At 37.3% G+C, this 19,806-nt stretch overlaps 1 protein-coding gene across 1 annotated transcript in view; it reads left to right on the top strand.

The window, feature by feature from the left end:
* The first annotated feature begins 1,510 nt into the window (after positions 1 to 1,510).
* THOC2 (THO complex subunit 2) overlaps positions 1,511 to 19,806 on the top strand; it is a 50,218-nt gene continuing 31,922 nt past the window's right edge. Inside the window, exons 1-9 of the mRNA XM_061446112.1 lie at positions 1,511 to 1,672; positions 8,501 to 8,559; positions 10,779 to 10,870; positions 12,017 to 12,068; positions 13,574 to 13,644; positions 14,357 to 14,478; positions 15,175 to 15,308; positions 16,958 to 17,124; positions 17,726 to 17,818. Coding sequence (XP_061302096.1) covers positions 1,611 to 1,672; positions 8,501 to 8,559; positions 10,779 to 10,870; positions 12,017 to 12,068; positions 13,574 to 13,644; positions 14,357 to 14,478; positions 15,175 to 15,308; positions 16,958 to 17,124; positions 17,726 to 17,818 — 852 coding nt within the window. The 5' untranslated portion in view covers positions 1,511 to 1,610. The remainder of the gene's footprint in view (positions 1,673 to 8,500; positions 8,560 to 10,778; positions 10,871 to 12,016; positions 12,069 to 13,573; positions 13,645 to 14,356; positions 14,479 to 15,174; positions 15,309 to 16,957; positions 17,125 to 17,725; positions 17,819 to 19,806) is intronic.

Genomic DNA, 19,806 nt, shown 5'->3' with positions numbered 1-19,806 from the left:
ATAAAAAATCACCTCACTGAGATGTTACATTAGTGTGACCATGTTAAAATTGACCAAGAAAGGCTAACATATAATTAGAGACAGTTTAGATTTGTCATAATAATTATCACTAACACATTTTTTTAGCTAATTTTAGTAAAAAAAAAACCTTACTGAATTTACTAAATGTACCAATTTAATGAATTTAGCAGACAATTTATTAAAATAATACTAGCATGTCTGGTTTACTTTTCAAAGTAATATGTAAATTTCAATTGAGAAACTAAATTTATTTATTGGTAAAAATGCTGAGATAAAAGATGAAGAAAATCTGCTTTTTGTTTTGAAAGATCAAACCACTCTGCCTTGCACAGGGTTCACAACGGGTGCTGAGGTGGTTCATCATCACAGACGGGTCTCAGAATGTTAAAGTACTAGAGTTGTATATTTTGTACGTCCAGTTACTTACAACAGAACATATGTGTCACCCCCTCGCCCTGCACCACTTCGCTTAACGCTTTCCAAATATGCAGAACTTGGATAACAAAATAATCCTGAAGGCCTAGTGAGGGCCAGGGGAGTTTAAGGGGCAAGATGTTCTGCAAATCACACAATTGCCTTTACTTCTTTTAAATTCCTATCTTTAAGTTGTGGTTTCGTGTATTAGCTCTGTTGGTCAGTTACTGCAACACTTGTGCTGCTCACACACCCGCATGAAGCTACGTGCTGCTTCCATGCTGCCATGCTTTGGGTCCCTATGAATTAGAGGACGTTGCTTATGCGGGAAGGCAACATCCGAACGAGTTGGTGTGTTTTCAGCTTTGTGTTATTCAAAGGCAGTGGATGAACAGAGGACGCACAGAGATCACAGCTTGTGATCCCGGCCAACTCAGACCTACACAGAGGCTCTTCAGCTGCAGGGTTCATGCAGCTCACATTTTTGGAGTGCTTTTTAGGGAACAGTGATGCAAAGTGGCACATAGTTTTGGAGAAAGCACAGAGCTTTATCCCTATTATAAAATCCGGTTTTAGTTTTTAAAAGCTCTTGCTGCTTTCAAACAACAGCGATGGAATCTGGATCACAAGCTCAGGGGTCAAACAGTAATGGGTTGGTTTTTAACTGTTAACTGTCAATGAACGTCCTTCTAATGGACTGAAATAAAACCCATGCTTCGTGTCACATATGCGTTAAACACATCTAAACACACTCAAGCTCCCTCAGCGTATTTCCTGAACCGTTTTTACAGGTGTAGAAACCTCTGCTCACAGCGTTTTTATCTACCTGAAGGGAGCTGCCTGACGTGACTGGGGAGGTTCCCCCAACCTCAGCAGCTTCATCCGCAGGTCGGGCTGCCCCCATCCGCGGCTCCCGGTGCCCCGAGGGGCTCCGCGGGACGTCGCACGACCAGAGCCGCTACCCGGGTGCTAACCGAGGCGGGCCCGCGCTGCTTAGGCGGGCTGCCCGCACGGCGGGCTTTACACGGTTCCGAGGCGCATGCGCGGTGGAACGTCGCCCGTCGTCTCCCAGGGTACGGCGCATTCGCGTACCGTCGTGCCTCGCGAGCTGTTGCGTCCCCTCTGACCCGGGCTCACGGCTCCACCATCCGGGCTCTCGGCGCCACACGGGGAAGATGGCGGCGCTGCTCCCTGCCGAGTGGATAAAGAACTGGGAGAAAGGGGGCAAGAACGAGTTGTGAGTGTGGGGCCGTAGTGCGGGAGGGGTGATGGGGCTCCGCAGGCCGCTGACCTGCGGGAGCAAGGGGGAGCCTGGGCCTTCACTGGCCGAGGGAGGCTGGTGGGGGGGGGCGGCGAAGAGGTAGGATCGGGCGGGGAGGTCGTTGCTTGGGGCTGCGTCCTTGCTGTCGGGGCTGAGGGTCGAAACCCGGGTCGGGCGGAAGTCTTAGGCCCTCTCTTATACGGCTCGGCCTTCTTTGTCGGTTGCTAACGACCTCCGCCGAAGCTCGTCCCCCGTAGCTGGGCCTGCTGTCCTGGCGCCCGTTGATTGCGCCCCGATCGTCCCCTTCCCGGCTCTGGGTCAGGTTTATCGGGCGTTGGACTCCTCTTTAGCTACCCACCCGGGGTAACATGGAGCGTGACTTGTTTTTATTTCGCTAGCTCCGCGATTCAGGCCTTTCTAGCAGAGGTCCCAGCCCCCGTTCTCACTTTTATACTTATTGTGTGAGTACTAGCACGTTATTCTTTCATTCTGGCAAGGTAGGATCCTAGTCGTTCCTGTTTGCCCTGGAAGGTAATCTTTGTGCACTGAGGGGTCTGGTTATAGCTTCACAAATCAATCCAGGTGTGCTAAAAGCTTTCCCTTTTGGGGCCTTCTGTGTATCTGTTTTAAGCACTTTTAACTTAGCAGGTTCATTAACTGTGGTGTGTTTCAGTAGTACCTCTGTTCAGGGAGTTGTTCCATTCCATGTTCCTTTGTTGTAGTTAAAAACCCTACAGTTTCAAATATGGGTGGTTGGGGAATCATTTTGAGAAATGCTTCTTGGTGCTCATATTTTCTTATTTTATTTTGTTCACCTGTTTTAAAAGGTTGTGCAGCTGTGGTAGTGATCTTCCCTCTACATGAAGAAAGAAAGAGGTAGTGAGTAGAGAAGAGGCTGTAGAGGCTCCGTGCACAAAACACAGTTCTTCCCAGAACTTCCATTTTGTAGTGAAGGAGCCCCCCTTTACAGACATGCCCTTTTTGACTTTTCAGTTGTGCTAGAACCATTACATTAACATGTAAGGTTAACGTGTTTTAATGTGATACAAGGCCGATGAAAATCTCTTTTGTATCTGCGTTTGCAACAATAATAGAAGTGTTCAGGAGCCATCCTCCAAACCATGCTGAGGTTTGCATTGCTTTTTTTTAATCTCCTATTTAAGATTTCATGACAGTAACTGAATTTGCATCTGGCATGGCAATATTTATTCAATAAAAGACTTTTTATTGAATGTGAGTATTTAGGAATTTCTGTGTCAATAACAAATGAGGAAACATACAAATGTATACGGATACCTTACAGAAGTGCACAAATAACTATAATAAAACAGATTGTCTTATACATAACTTTATATACATGTAGATGCACGACTAGCTTTTCTGTAATGCCCATTAAGAAATTTTTAACTGAATTAGTCACATATGATTATGGTTTTTGTAACTTGTGCTGTTATGACCACTGAGATTGCATGGTGTATGCACGAGAACAGAAATATCATAGTTGATCATATAATGGCAGCTGCATAGTTTGCATTGAATTCTTGCGACTTTTAACTGTGTAACAGGCAAGTTACATTGGCTTTTGACCATGCTAGTATTTTACGTTTCTCCCCTCCTCTTAGAGCAGTTCTTAACTGTAATGGGAAGAAAGTTTTAATCTGCTGTGGGACCAGTAAAACAAAGCAGTAGGCTAAATTCCTGTGTCTGTGGCATTTATACTTCAATGGGAATACTGCTTAAATGCAGTTCCAGGCATGATTTGAAGTAGCTTGCAAAAGAGGCCATACATTTTAGAAGAAATGTGATTGTGCCTGGATAACAGTTGTTGGATTTTGCAGTGGTAACTTTAGAAGCATCTGGAATATGTACAGACTTCCTTCCTAGATGCAAAGCAGTGTATCTGCAGCCTAAATCTAGAGAACTTTGTAGGAAACTATTTTTTTGGGATAAATCTTCAGTGCATAGCTTTGTGTTTCTTTTTCCAAGATTTTCTGTCTGCTGTTTTACTGGTGGAAAGTAAAATCGCGATGCTCTCTTTACAAAAGGAAACTCATGAAATATTTGTAAATGTTACTTAAACTAAGAGTTGTACAATTGTAATTTTATTTTTTATTTTTCTTGAATTATTCATCTAATATAGATAGGCCCAGGATAATAAATTGTCTAGGCCACAACTGCGGTGTTTAGGGCTTGTGGTCCAAAGGTGGGACAATGTGTTAATTGGTAAATAAGTTAGAAAAGTTGTGAGGGAAAGGATACTGCGAAAGGACAAAACTGACATTTCTAGCAAATACAGAATTTACAGAAGTTTTACTCTATGTAAGCCTGGTTTGCTAAAGCCCCTGCATGAAGTCAGAGAACATACGCTCTTGTGTGGAGGGGGTTGTTTTGTTTTTAAACAAAGCGGTGGGCTTCTTCACAGGGAGACAAATACCAACTTTGTTGAAAAGTGAGGATTACAGGAAAAAAAAAACCAAACCTCATAATTAGCAGAAAAAAAAGATTACGTCTTGCAGGGAAAAAAAAGGAAAAGATTTCCTGGAGTATGAAATGGCTTATGTGATCTCACTAGATCAGCCAGAGGTAGTATTTTAGCAGTTTCTAGTCACTTAAAATGCAGTTTTATGCTTTGGGGGAATGTGAAACTGTTTTGAAAGAAGTAAATGGTTTGATTTTATTTGGCAGTTCAGTCTCTACTGTGATTAATAATGGATGTTTAAGATGATCCCTGCATATTGGGGGTTTTTTTTGAGTGCTATGGTAGTGGTCTGCTTATGCTTGAAAGCAAACAGGATTTATAATGTTGCTGTAGTCAGTGGGAGATGTTGTTACTTGTGGGGGGAGAGGAGAAAAAGTTTGCTAGGATTTTTTAAAAGAAATCCAGTAAGGAAGTTGGTTTTAAATCTTTTACTGTGAAAAATAATGAACTTTATTTTTGCTGATATGGTCCGTTTGTTATGATATAACAGTAATATCCAAAACCCAGAAGGTAAGAATTTTGTACATGTCTTAAGGGTGTCATAATATTAATAAGGCAGCATCATTGAGCTTGGGTAACAGTGAGCATTGACTTAGTAGAAATTGTTCAGAGACCTTGTTAAAACTGTACATGCTGTGATTTTAATTAATTCAGCTACTGATGTGCAGTAATATCTAATACAAATACATAAATGTACATCATATTGTAGTTTCAAGTGTCCTTAGCTGCCAAAACTATAAATTGGTCAAGATGTGGTCATTTCTCATTTTTTATGTTTTCAGACCCATCTCTGTCTAAACACAATTTATTAAATTATGTGCATTTATTTTGCTACTGCAAAATATTGTGGTACCATGATATCACAGTAAAGATATTGTGTAGAGATTGTTGGAATCTGTGTGACTGCTTATTGTGCTAATCAGTCTAGACTCCTTTTATACCTATTTGCATGTACATATGCTGTCCTCTGTTGTGAAATTATGTTGTTATATATAGGGTCTTCCACAATAAGATGCTAGCCTATGACTGCAGCCCATATAGACATTTCTAGTATGCTCACAATGCCAAGCACTTACCGTTTGACTGATACCTTGTTCTGTGGTAGATTTAACATTGAGAACTCTTTAGTGGGGAAGTAGGACTAATAATGTTCTTTGCTGGCAGTTGATGTGGTATGTTATGCTTCAAAATAAACTGAAAAAGTTTAATATTCTGTGAATGTGAGTTTTTGGGACTCGATCTTTCAAGCAGTCTCTGCATGCTACTTTACTTGTACAAGGAATGTCACGGTGTTGAGTTAAAGGCCTGAGAGTCAGGAAATTAGAGTTTAGTTGTACTTTTGCCATCCTGGCTGCTAAATGAAATTGATTTGTACTTCACCTCAAGTAGGGAACTACACACGGTTGAATTATGCATATAGTTAAATGTTTGCAGGCACATGCCCTTTGTGATAATTACTGGCATATGCTATGTGTGTGGGAGTGTAATGGAGGATATAGGATATTGTGTATGAACAAGTAGGGTTAGGTTCAGTTGTTGGCTCTTTCTTGCAAAAACGTTGCTTCAGAATTTGTTATTGAAGCAAATCTCTCCTGTCTTAGTCCAAAAAAAATTAATTTTGAAACTTTGGTTGTCAGAAAGTATTCTCTATTTTTTTAATAATTATTTTTTTCTAGGTTATCATATTTTTTTTGAGTTGTATTTTACATGTATTACACACTTTATCTTTGGATGAAGTGATACAGGTTTTACTAGAGAAGGAGAGGACTCTGTCTGAAGCTTGCAGCAACAAACTCTACAAGATTAATGAAAGTTTCAAATGGGGTGACTGGGTCTGTTGAATTGAAAAGCGGACCTGATAAATTTCCATTGTTCTGGGTGCCACTTAAGGGGGAAAATATTGGTGTGGCTTTCTTTGTGAATTGATTAATCTTCCAAATACTGACATTTTTATTCTTGTGAACATGCAAGTATTATGACTTTAATTTATGATGTGTTTAATTAAGACTAGATGAAGTAATCTCATAGCTTGTTGGTACTCTAAGGGAGGACTTCTGCCTTGTCTTCATTCACCAGGGCGCTCTCTGCTCTGGTGCTTATCTGGCCTCCTGGTAAGCTTGCTTCAACGTGTGAAGTTGGTAGAACACTTGTTTTTGACCAGGTTTGTCAGTTTAGCTGATTTAATTGACATAAGGGTTAGAACAGGTCAGCCAAGAAGGGAAGAAGTGTTGGTGAATGTGTCCCGTTTCTGCAGCAAGAAGCCATTAATTAAATCAGCTCAGCTGTGCTGCCTGACAGCACCTTCAGAAAGGGTCATCCTCCTTTGGAGACAGCATACCTGTGTGAAAGAATCTAAGGAGAATTACTAATTTAGATCCAAAGAGTTATAGCAGCATCCTCTTTTTTTAATACCAATATTTTTCCATGTAGACTTCCACAAAATTAATATTTTGACCTCTCCCCCCACCCCCCTTTTTAATAATTCGGGGGGGGGGGGCTGTTAAGTACACATGCAAAGCAAGTTGTTTTTAGACTGATCTTAAATAGGGTTTCTTGTTACATTTATCAGCCAAATGTATGTCTTAAAGGTACGTGAAGTTGATAGTATTACTTTAGTATTGCTGGAAAGGGAATTGGAAGAGGTTAAAACTTATTTTGTATTAGGATGTAGTTAAGTGAACACTTCAGCTCAAGCAGACAGGGTTGTTACTCATGTAATCTAGCTAATGATAGCACGTCATGGTGCAGGGGTCAAAGCGTGCATCTGAGTAGATAAATTTTTGGAATCAGATATTTCACGTGACTGTTATTTGTATACAGACCTTGGAAATGAGTGCTTACAGGGTAACATCGTTATAGAGAAGTAATAATTAATATTTAATAAAATCTGACTTGGTTCAAACTGATGTGCTCTTTGGGGACAGTGGGGGGAAAAAATCAATTGCTTCTTTAAAATACTGTTCATGAAAAAGAAAACAGATTACCTATTTCCCTATTTTGCTGTCTCTTTTCTGGTTATTGCCAAACATGTTGTGTTTTCTTCAATAGCATTTAGAGCATCTTAGCCCTTCAGTTGCTTTTTGCTGAGCTTGCACGTTTCTGCTGATTCCACTATATGTGAAACTGCCCGTTTTCCAGTTGTTATTGTAGGGTGCTTATACCTTGTATTTGCTAATTATAATCCTTTGATTACTGGAACAGTCCTGCTGGAGAGGTAATAATATCTGGATAGGATGCAAATAGAATGAGTAATAGATTGCTACAGAATCTTTTCCTACTGCTTATTTTTCATGGTAAACCTTACTTGAGAGCATGCTTCAAAATCACTTCCACAGGAAATTGTAGTCTTGCCATCTTATGTAAATACAGTGCAGCTTTGAGAACTGTCTTCAGTTTCTACACAAATCTTTCTTGATGAAAAAGATATGGAACTTTTGGTTGAAGATTTTCAAATATGAAGAAAATTCTTAAGATATTCTTTGGTATTAGTTATAAATCTAGGTAAATTGCTGCTTTTTTAATATACTGTTGCTTTTAAATGTGAAGCTGCTTTTGAGTCTTCATTGGGGTGACAGTAACGGCAGAGGAGAGGGGAGAATCCTTATAACTTGGAAGTATGTCTTTCTAAGCTGTCAGTGTAGTGGAGAAGCCTCCTCTTTGAGCATTTATTTTATAACATACAGAACTATAATTTCATGAAACAGTCTGTATGGTATCCAGTGAACTAATTTGGTTGGGGGAGCCTCAGGGGTGACTAAAGGCAATGTAACATGGCAGGTCTTTGCTTCCTATATGGGTTACCTTAATGACTTAGTTTATCTTAGCTGTCCCTAGGTTAGATAAAATTCTGCCTTACCGTTGATAAAACATTGCATCAGGAGATCATGCACCTACTTAATGTTAAATGTTTTTACAGGCCAGAGTTTGAAAGTAATCATAGCCATGGTATTTCTGTGAGAAGCATTTCTTCGCTAGTTAGCAACAGTAGGCTAATGCTAGCACATCTGTGCTTCCTTTCATGTACTAGAATTGCCTTTCGTGTACTAGAATGTTCTTGTTTTGCTGTGTATGATATTAGGAAGATTTTTTTTTCTAAGTATATGATATGTATGTATGAGATCTGTTGGGAGTCTTGTATTTATTTCTTTGCTCTAACTTCGGTGAATTAGTGTTTACTGTATGAAAATCAAAATGTGGTTGGTCATTTAAGCTGCCCAAATTGGAAGTTATTTTAGCCAGAACAACAAAAAGCGAGCCCCAGACATTTATGTGTGTAGGCTAATATCCAACTTTTAAAGTTTTTTTTTCTGTGTTTTTTATTGCAGCGTGCAGTTATGTCGTGCAGTCAGTGAAAACAAAAGCCATGATTCTATGGGTTTCAGAGGTAAGTTGGGTGGGTTTTTTTGGTTGCTTTTGATTAACTAAAAAGCCTGGAAGCGGTTGATGGTAGTACTGTGTGGGTCTGCCTGAAGCATTACTGTATGGTGACTATTAGTGTATGCTACAGGTGAATGCTGCAAATTGCAAGGCAATACAAACATCCACAACTCATTTTGTCTTCAGATGCCCAGGTGAGAGATTTCTTAGGTGGTAGTAAGTAATGGTAAGATCCAGTATTTGGTCTGTGCTGTAGAAAATGGAATTCCATTTTGCAAGCTCAACATAAAACTGGATTTTATTCTGAAAGTTAAATATACGAATTCTAATGTATCCAGGTGTGATTATATGCTGCAGAAAGTAATTTTGATAACAGCACCTGAGTTACAGACTTTTTCTCCTTTTTTAGTGAAAATCACTGCTGTCATTAAGTTTGAATTTTCACTTTATGAAATCTTTAGTGTTTAAAGAAAAATGTTTGCTTGGCAGATTCTGTTGGAAAAATCCTTCCATATGACTGAGACCACAGATGTTTAGATGTTTTTTTGGGTTCTTGCTAAAATAATCATAATGGACAATTATAATAGCAGAAAAGATAAAATGTTTCAATGTAAATTATAAGTAATACTGTTAAGTAGAAAGAATTTATTTTTCAGCAAAGCAAAGTCTTTGTTCCCAAAGTTTGTGAAGAAAGGTCACCAGTTGTTCTCTGTTCTAGAAAGAGATTGATAATTTCTATGTGCTGATTTCTTTCTTTCTTTGTCCTTGCTGTCAGGATCTAAAATATCCCATGGGAATGACTAGATAGATATGTGCAGTGGCTATATTGGAGGAATTAATAGACAGTAGAAATAGAATCATCATAGAATCATTTAGGTTGGAAAAGACCCTTAAGATCATTGAGTAGTTGAAGTGCTTCTGGTGATTGGATAAAAACCTGACAATACGGATAATCTGGAGTGAGGTGCAGAGATACTGACTGGTAAGAATTTCTTTGAGTCCATGTGACCTGGATCCAGTTCTGAAAACTGTGCTGGCAGTTGCATTTCTGCCCTTTTCCAGAAAAACTTTTACTGAAGTCCAGGGTACCACAAGTTTATGGAGACAGGTCAGATCTGGCCATGTACCTGTGTTAACAACTTCTCCACGATGTGGAGAACCACGTGGAGGTGGCATCTGAGGCTGCACTTATGGCTGGTTTGGATTCTTCATTAATTATTAAATTGGATACTGCACCACGGTAACCAACTCTTGAACTGGCCTTTAAAGCAGTAGAGCTGTGCATAGAATTGATGTCTAAACCAGTCCTGCTCTCGCAATGTGTTCTTTTGGCAAAAGTACTGTAAAAATTAAAATTAACCTGTTTATTTAAAAGAAGCTTTTAATGAAGCTGCAGAGGTCTGCAGTTACCAAGTTATTAAGTACTTGGTTTAGGCCATTAAAATCTGTAACTTGTATACCCATTGTGTATGTTTATTCAGTGAACCACATGGTGCATGTGAAAGGTGAAATTATGAGATCTTATTATTTTTCATAAACTAAAAAGGATAGCAGAGCTGTGATGTATTATTTAAGAACAATTCCTTACAAGTTTACCATAGTTGGTTTTGCAGTCACTACGTTTAACATTGCATGCTTTTTCTCAAATGCAGTACCTCTGTTTCATATTTCAGCTTAATATAAGCTTCTGTAAATCAGCGTTCTTCAGTCATGGGAGACTTTCCTTAAAACAATTAAAATCCTTGTTAAGCATTTTTTCTCCAATTAAATATTACTTTCTCCTAGAGAAATGGTTTTTGAAAGCATATCTGTGATGAGAGATATGATTAGGAAAAAATACTGTAATGTTGTCTATGTATTAGATACACATAAAAAATACGTGTAATATATTATTTTTTTTAATTACAAGGTAAAGGTGTCTGTTAAGCAACTGCTAACACTCAAGTTATATGCAGGGCTAGTTTTTCATCCCATTTTACTGTTGTTCCATAAGCTCTCTAGGGACAGTGGATCATCTCTTACTGTCTGCTTGAATGATACCTTAGGTACTGACGCTCAAATTTAATCTATCAGCAGTAAGGAAGTAATCCCCTTCTCACTGGTAAGAAAAGCACATTCTCTCTACTTTCAGGGTGTCTGAAGTCTACAGCATTGTTGTAAACGTTGTGTTAAGTTAGACCAAGGATTACCTAATACGTTCCTTAATCATCTGTTTTCTTTCAACAGATATCCAGCAAGCTCTGTATGAGCTTGCATACCATGTCGTCAGAGGAAACTTAAAGCATGATCAAGCTTCCAATGTTCTTGGTGATGTCATAGTAGGTATCTGTTTGTAATAATTGCTTACTTCCTAAATTTTTAATTTGTTATAAGAGTCTGAATGAAAATCCAGCAGGATAATACTCAACAGACTTGTTTTTCCATGTCTAAAAAGTGGGTTTTGTCCTTTCTTCATTTGTGTGCACTTGAAATAAATGTAGTCTGTCAGTTTTTTCCCTCCTTTTTGTGCTGAGGGTTAGATCCATTTTAGCAGAAATGAAAAATTAAGTAATCTTTCCAGGGCAGATAAAGTCTGAAGTCTTTAGCATGCTAAAAATAGATTTCATTTGCTTTTGCAGCATGTCTGTAATGCCACCTACTGGTTTTTTACATCTTGCAGTGTAACAATGCGCATCTGCCATTTTACTGTTGAGATGTCAAAGACCTGTGACTGCCTTATTTTTTTGTTTGAAAAAGTTTTTTCTTACAATGCTTTGAATAAATAGAGAAGGTAAGGAAAAGAATATCTTCCTCTCAACTTCCAGGATTACCAAATGTTGGTGTTCTTAAAAAAAAAGGGAAAAGAAATAAGAAAAACACCTTCTAAAAATAATTTATTCTTTGGAAGTTCAGAGATTGCTGTTTTGACGTGTATAGAACATTAAGAATATACATTTTGCAGTAATTGTTCTAAGATAAGCATTTTAGGTTTTTAAACTTCTTCACTGGGTTTGGGAGAAGTGAAGGCTGAAGGGCACGTTAGTGTGGGGGCAGCATTTGATAATGTTTGATCTTTAGTCATGGTAGGAAATCACAGTTTGTTTGGTGCCTGAGAAGATGTAGTTTGCTGTACAGGGAGGTGCTGCCCTTCAGACAGGGAGTTCCCTTGTGCTGGAGAAACAGGAAGTAACCTGAGGAGTTTATCCCTGGCCACTAGATGCTCTTAGAAATCACATTAAAAGGTTATGTTACTTCATTACATACCAATAATTACTAAAGCACTTATGCTAGATATTACTCAATAATTCAGCCTCTTCATTATTAATTGATCTGAATTATTAATAATTAATATAATTACCAGTGATGTACATTATTAATCTGAACTTCTAGTATGATGAAGCTGTGTTTTATGTAATGAAATAAGAATTGTTTAAAAGTGATATTGGAATTTCTGTATCAATTAAGTGGGATCTTTCTTTTTTCAGGAATTTCGGGAAGACATGCCTTCCATCCTAGCTGATGTATTCTGCATATTAGGTGAGCTGGGTTCCCTTCCTTTCAGCATTGAGACAGATACATGCTTTGTGCATTTGCTTGTTGAATTCTTCAGGAGATTTGATTAAATCCATAAAGCACGGCTTCTTTACAAGATATGTGTTGGCTCTTCCTCAGTGTATCTGTATCTTGGTTCTTAATGTTGTCTGTTCCTTCTGTGTTCTGTTACAGTTTCTAGAAGTTTACCTATTAAAGGCAGTGGAAGTTGATCTGCTAAGAATAGTTAAATGAGCTAGCTTGTAAGCATGTTGGATGTTGGTTTAATGGACTCAGTGACTTAGCATTGTTATTATTCTTATAAGTATTTAAAATGAAAGCTGACTTACTGGTAGGTAGATCTTCTATTCTCAGAATGGGTTCTGTAAATATTTTTATCTGTACCGTCACCACTGATGAAACAGAGCTTGTACTAATTGTTCAGAAATCTAAAGGCAAATGGTATAATTTGCCAAATAACTATCTGCCAACTGAACAGGCTTTAAAGGTGTTTACTTCTTATTCTGGTAATAACTTCTGGATTATGAGAATAATGTTGATCCAAAGCTGTTTTTCTCATGTTTTTAGCAATTTAATCCTGCATTTTTTCCCAGATCAGATTTTCAAATGCTTGCACTTTTTGTCTTGTTCTGTGTGTCTCTAACAAAATACAGCAAATCCCTTTGCCACTGCTCCTCACAGATCCCGGTTTGTTCCCTAGTCAGGAGGAGCGTGGCTGTGCTGTACTGTGCTGTGGCTGCATGTGATATCAAAATTATGTTGACTTTGTTTCATAAATGTTCATACCGTGTACTTGTATCATCTTTTGATAATAATTAGTTTTTGTAATGTGATATTCACTGCATTACACTTGTTTTTTAAGCTGTGTGTGTTTGTCTTTTGTGCTTTTTGTTTGTTTTTGTAATGACTGCATTCTTGAGTTCTTCACTCCTTTTGCAGCTCCTCAAGTCCTGTAATGATGTGCTTTTTTTAAACTGCTTTAGCTGGGTGTGCTTCCTTGGCCATTGTTTTATGGGCTAGCGTCCCATAGAAGTGGGTTTATGAATTTCATTCAGTAGCTGGTGATGCAAAAGAAAAGAATGGAAATGCAGAATCATAGCTAGTAAAAGACTGCAGACCAGGCAGTAAATGGTTGTTACTGTGAAGGCACAGCAATTCATCTTTCTCTTCTTTCATGCTTATTATTGGTTCTTAAATGCTTGCCCTTAACTTTCTGTAACAGAGAGAAGGGCAGGAAAAATAATTGTGGCATTCCTCTGGTTTCTGTTTTACCTTTTCATGAGACTTGTCGATGTGTGAGAATTGTCATCAAAGTATTAATATAGACTTCAAGGTAGATGAGTAGCCAGAAAGTGGCAAGAAGCTAGTATGTTGTGAACAAGCTAATTCACGCTGTTATCAGTAGTATTTATTGGAATAGTAATAACAAGACTAAACTCTTACAAGTTCTACAAGTAATGATGTCTTTTTTCCATCTTCTTTTATACTAGATATTGAAACTAGCTGTTTAGAAGAAAAAAGTAAGAGAGATCACTTTACCCAGCTGGTATTAGCCTGTTTGGTAAGTTGCATGTAGAAAGTCTTTTGGTAAAAGTATATGCCAAAATCCAACAAGAAAAACAAAGAAGTTTTGACATTTGCTCTTTTTTGAGGAAAAGACTGCTAGAAAGTAAATTCTCAAGTAATTTAAAAATGCATCTTCCAAGTGTTGTGGTAGAGTACTATAGTATAATTGTCTTTTGGATTCTTTGAAGAGTTATGAAAGAACTTAATTTTTTCCTTGTCAGTTCAACAGAAATTTTGCTTCTGAAGTATGTTTTGAATTTGACTTCTCCTTTATGCAGCCTCCTCTGTCTTTAGAAGTGGTGTTCCTAAGCGCGTGGAGTGAGCTTGATTTTTATGAAAATTCAGCATATGAAAATATTTTCTCCCAGAATATGGGAGAGAATGGGTACAAGCTTTGTAAATATGCAGCTGTTGGTAATAGATGCTATGCAATAGATACTTTGTTACCAGCAGTTAGACCCTAGGGCTTGTTTCTTCAAGGTGCTCTTGTATGTAAAAATCTACCACTGTAACATTCTGATTTCAGTTGAATAGTTTCTCAATTTTGTCTACTTCTGTGTTTGAAGCAAAATGCATGTATCATGATGGTGTATCATGACATTTGAACTTGGTGGTTGTAGTGAGAATACATATATAGCACGAGTAATAATCATGTGGTTTCTAGGTCTTTGTAATTGAGAAACTTGTATGTTTTTGATGTTTTTTAGTATCTTGTATCTGACACTGTCCTAAAGGAGCGTTTAGATCCAGAGACACTGGAGTCATTAGGACTTATCAAGCAGTCGCAGCAGTTCAATCAGAAATCAGTTAAAATAAAGACAAAACTATTGTAAGTTACGGGGCAAGGGTTGCTTGGGGAGTGGGTGAGGAGGGTCAAGGGTAATTATAGGAAATGTGTTTTGTTACACTTAAACTCATCATTGGCAGAAGAACCTTATTAGCCCTCTGCATTTTCAGACTCTTGAGAAATGTAAAATTTTTTTAAATGTCACTTATTGCTATTGTGATTCTGTATGCAGATTAAATATTTATTTGTGATAAATGGGAACTTGAAAGTATGAGAAAATTAATCACTGCTGTTCTGTCAGTTAAGCATAGGCATTTGTTTTCATAAGTAAACAAATGTTATGTTGTGGCAACACAGGATATGTTTTTGTGGTGTATGTTAGTTTTCTGTGTGTGACAATGTTTTGATCTAAAGAACACCTCTTAAAACTAGACCAGGTCTTTAAGTGCTACAGAGCAGTTCTCCAGCATAGTGTCTAAGAACAAGCTTTACAAGTATAAGCATGATTTTGCTTTTAAATCGTCTGCATTTGAAATAGAAGAGCTGAATTTGTTTGGAGACTACTGACTACCTCACAGGTATTCTTTGTACTGCATTCTATAATTTTTGCAATAGCTCATGTAAATCTTAATGTGTTCAAAATTAGCATTTTGTGCAACAAATTTAATGTTAAGATCATAAATAAGCTTCAACTAGGCATATGGTACATAATAGTGTTTAATTTCTGTTTATTTGCAGTTACAAGCAACAGAAGTTTAATTTATTGAGAGAGGAGAATGAAGGTTATGCAAAGCTGATTGCAGAACTGGGGCAAGACTTATCTGGAAATATCACTAGTGAGCTAATCCTTGAAAATATCAAATCTTTAATAGGTAAGGAATTTGGGCAGTGGTTTTCTTACATGATCTTATGACTTTTTCTTACGGAAAATGACTTTAGACTACTTTTTGAGATAATCTGTGGATCAAATAGTATGTCACATGAACATGTAGTATGACAGTAACATGTATTTATAGATCACCTTGGGCAGAATTATGACATTTGAAAGTTCCTGTTTCTGTGGCAAAGTTAATTTTGGGAATGTTGTGTAGTTATTTTAGATACTGATTTTATATACAGCCTCAAATGTGTATGTTGTGATTTTGGTTCAGTATTTTTTGTGGATGAGTTTGCCATCTCCTAGCAGGCAGATTGCAGTGTAACAAAGTAATGCTTTTTGCTGTTAAAAGTACTTGGCTCAGTGCACGAATATTCTTTCAGTCTTCAAGAAGTTGAATTGAGTATTCACTATAAAAAGAAATGAGAAGTAGAAATATAGACTAATCACAAACAAAATTAAATAAAGGAAGAACATTTACTAAGTTGAGACTTGGCGAGAATGTAACAAAGTGTGTAATACATTAAAACCAGGAAACACATGTTATGGCCCATGTTTTACCTTTCCTCTTTAAATAAAGAATTTTATACAATATATTGATGTTTTCATGAGATCCTATTTCATATGGTGCCAGTGCAGTAACATTCAAAGGCAGTGCTACTATTTAATAAAAGATAATTTCTCATCTGTCCCAGAACTTTGCCTGAGACTGTAGTAATACTATTTATTTTGGAAGAGAGCTAGAGAAGAGGATACTTTTGCTAGTTACTACAGTAAAAAATACTCAGTTTGAGAAATTCTGTAGCAAAGCATTTTTCTGTATTCTGGAATTTTAGGAATCGCAAATATACTTCCCCTAAATTGTCAGTTCTTTTAAAGTACTGAGTTGCAGTAGGTCCTGGTGTAGTCAAAATGGCTTTTGGGAAGGAAAGACCGATGCAGTTATATATCTGCATAGTGAATATGCCTGGAAAAAACTTCTCATGGCACAATGAAAAAAATAGTCTAGATGTGGATTCTTTTGATCTAAGTAATATTTCTGTCTTGAGGATGTCTCCTGGACTTCTGGTAGAAAAGTTTCTATAGTAAACTACAGGTATAATTACAACATTGGCTTCCCTGATCTGTATCCTTGCCTTTGCTCTCCTCAGAATAAACAAACCATTCTCCCTAACACTAGCAATAACACTGAATTCACAGGACAGTATGACCTGGTGGATCAGGCTCTACCTCAAACTATAACACCTGCTGAGGTGTAAAATAATTTCTAGCTATCTGGTGTGTACAACCGCATGAATATGTGTGGCAGCACAAGGTAAGAGGCAGAAACCTGTGCCTTTTGCTGGCACCGTGGTATTACTGAGGTTGAGTTTTTACTTTTTAAGTGTTTGCATTAAGGTGGCAATTTCTATTTCTGTAAACTGAATTGAACATCCTGTTTATTATCTTTGCTTAGCGCAATATTCAGTATAAGTCAAAGTGGTCGATGCTATAGTTACAGATGGTCCAGATTATTTTAATGTGGATAATTCCAGGCTCAGTTTTAACTGAAAAGAATTAACTTTAATATATTTGTGGTTTAGTAACAGAATGAACATGAAATATAGCAATGTTAAGCTTTTATGCTCTGTTTTTCTCCCCTAGGATGTTTTAACCTCGATCCTAACAGAGTTTTGGATATTATCCTAGAGGTTTATGAGTGCAGGCCCGAGTATGATGACTTCTTTGTACCACTGATAGAATCTTACATGTACATGTGTGAACCTCAAACTCTATGCCATATCCTTGGGTTCAAATTCAAATTTTATCAGGTAATGTATCTCTGTTCCCAGTTTTTGGTTTTCATGGTTGGTTATATTCAGTGTTGAACTGCAGTCAGTGATAACATATTTTGGCTGCAGACTTTTTAACATGAAAATTATTTTCTAAGGTGCAAAATTCCAGTATTGAAAGCAATAATTTTATGGTTTGAGTGGAAGTCTATAATGTACTTTACAGGAGAATGCTTAGGATTCTCCAAGATAGCTTGTATAGTTATATAAGTACTGGCATTAATGAAGATATTGTACCTTATAAGCAAAAGGCTTGTCCCCAGAAATGAAAAGCGTGTTTGCAAGGGAGTCATGGCTGATACTTGTTAAAATATTCAAGAGGTTTTTTTATGTATGTTTAGGAATTGCATACAAGCACCATAAGATGTGAAGGTAGTTGAACATCTCTTTCTGAGCATTCTGATTGTGTATCACAATTAAGTCTAGTGCCTTTGGAGTAATAGCAGTTACATGATAACAAGGAAGACTATGAGTTAATGTATTTTTTAACTACACTTTGAGTAGTTTCTTTTCTGTTTCATGACCTGCAGTCATCTGACTGCTGTTTTTTTTCTTAACTTTGCAATCTTGTCCTTTTTAGGATCCAAGTGGTGAGACGCCTTCTTCCTTATACAGAGTTGCTGCTGTCCTCCTGCAACATAATCTCATAGATTTGGAAGACCTTTATGTTCATGTAAGTGACAGTGCTACTCTTTCAAATGTCAAAACTAAGAAAATTTTAAAAAGCCAGATAATTTACCCGATCCCTAAAGCTTCAGATTCAGAGCATACTATGCAATATTTGTATATGTGCATGCTTAATATCCTTTAAAATTTCCAGCACTTTCTACTGTTGCATTCATATAAACACACACTGAAATATGAATGCTGATACACTTTCTTTGGATTATCTATGTAGCAACTTCCATTTTGTTTACCTCCTGCCTGAATAGGAGAGAAATGCGTGAGTAATGTTCCTTAAGAACCAGACTCTTTGGCTGTTTTGCTTTACAAGATCAATTTCTGAAGAAGTGGTAGGATACTCAGCTCCTAACTGTCTTGGTTTAGTTTAATAGTAGGATGTTTTAAAAAAAAGCCCTCTTATATTCCTGAATAGGCCTGTCACTCCCATTTACAAGAGTTTTGACCATTTGCTATTTGGAAGAGGAAAATGGAATTACTTGTTCAGACTTAATCAGAGGGAGATACCCTCTCCAGTCTGGCACTTACCAACCTAAGCAACATATTAATTTGGCAGATGGTAAAGAAAATGCTACAATTGTAAAAATAACTTTACAATACACGTGATTTTTTTAATTTCAGAATATCCATGGATACTTAAAGACTCTAACTCTTGACTGAAATCAATGAAATGAGCTATGGAAAACTTGGAATGTAGTCATGCCATTAATTGCGTGACAGTAGCATTAGTCACAATAAGACCTGTCAATAACTGTCTCTGGCTTCATAGGAGTACTTTGGCTAAGAACATGTTGGGTGGAGCAGGAGTAGGAGTACATGTCTGAGATAATCGATGTAGAGGGAGGAATGCGTGATGATAATGTTAGTTTGTTAAGGAATGTTCGTAATCTTACAAGACATGCTCAGACTTGGAATTAGAGTGGCCTGTGCAGTCTCAACTCAGACCTGTTATAGTTAGGAGCATGTTTTCTGACAGTCTTGGAGCTATAATGGTCCCTGCATAACTTATGCTGTTCACCTTTGTCATGTTGATTTTCGGTCAGTTTTTGTCTCTTTGCATGTTTTCAATGGCATTTTTTATCTCTTCAGTTCAGGCTTAATTTAACTTGCTATGCGGGTTTCAAGAAAATTGTTAGCATGTAGGTGTTAAGTCTTAAATGGTATATATCGTGCAGCTCCTATGCAATAGCAGCTGCCAGCATTATCATTTGTATCAGCAATGTTCTCCCCACCTCTGCCCTGCCCTCCCTTCCCCTTGCAAGCCTGTAAGAATTGTTCTCTGTGTTTATATGCACACAGCCACATATAGTACATATTGTGTCCTGTGATTTGCCCCTTGAAATGACATACTAGGTATTTATTGGTGAACATCAGTAGGTTACCTATGTTTTCAAATGAGAAGAGCATAGCTCTTTAAACCTTTTACTTTTCTAAGAGGGATTCCTTCTTCCCTGAATTTCTGTGAAATTGGGGAATTCTACTATCCCTTCTCTGAAGAAGGTGATGCTTAGTCTTTCTACTGTCAGTTCGGGTGGCAAAAAAAAGTAGAAATTTTCCCTTGTTAAAATCAACGAAGGAGAAGATTACTGTATCAAAGAGGTCATAACTCTACAGTAAGTTTTGATTACTTGCAGTTAAAGTTTGAGTATGAATTTAGGAATCAAATCAATATTTAGTTTTGTCAGCAAAAGAGATTTCCTTCTGTTTCACAACTTGACCTTTTAATTTGTGAATATAGGGTTATATTCCTCATGCTGATCATTCTCAAGTACAAGACTGCTGAGGTTTTATCATACTAGGTATCTCTTAATGTAAGATGGCTTTTAAGAAACAAATGTTACATGTGTGTAACCCACATTGCTGATAAGTAGGAAATTTGGTAAGCTTTAAATAGCATTCCTTTAAAATAAAGGCGTAGTCAAAATGTGTGTTTAAGTAGGTTACCTGGTTTTCTTTGGTGATGATTTTTTTTTTTTTCCC

This window comes from Pezoporus flaviventris, unplaced genomic scaffold, assembly GCF_033815535.1.
Source record: "Pezoporus flaviventris isolate CSIRO_AGI_PZ_B2104156 unplaced genomic scaffold, CSIRO_AGI_Pfla_v1 ptg000005l, whole genome shotgun sequence".
NCBI lineage: Eukaryota > Metazoa > Chordata > Aves > Psittaciformes > Psittacidae > Pezoporus > Pezoporus flaviventris.
This window is presented reverse-complemented; position numbering and strand designations above follow the sequence as displayed.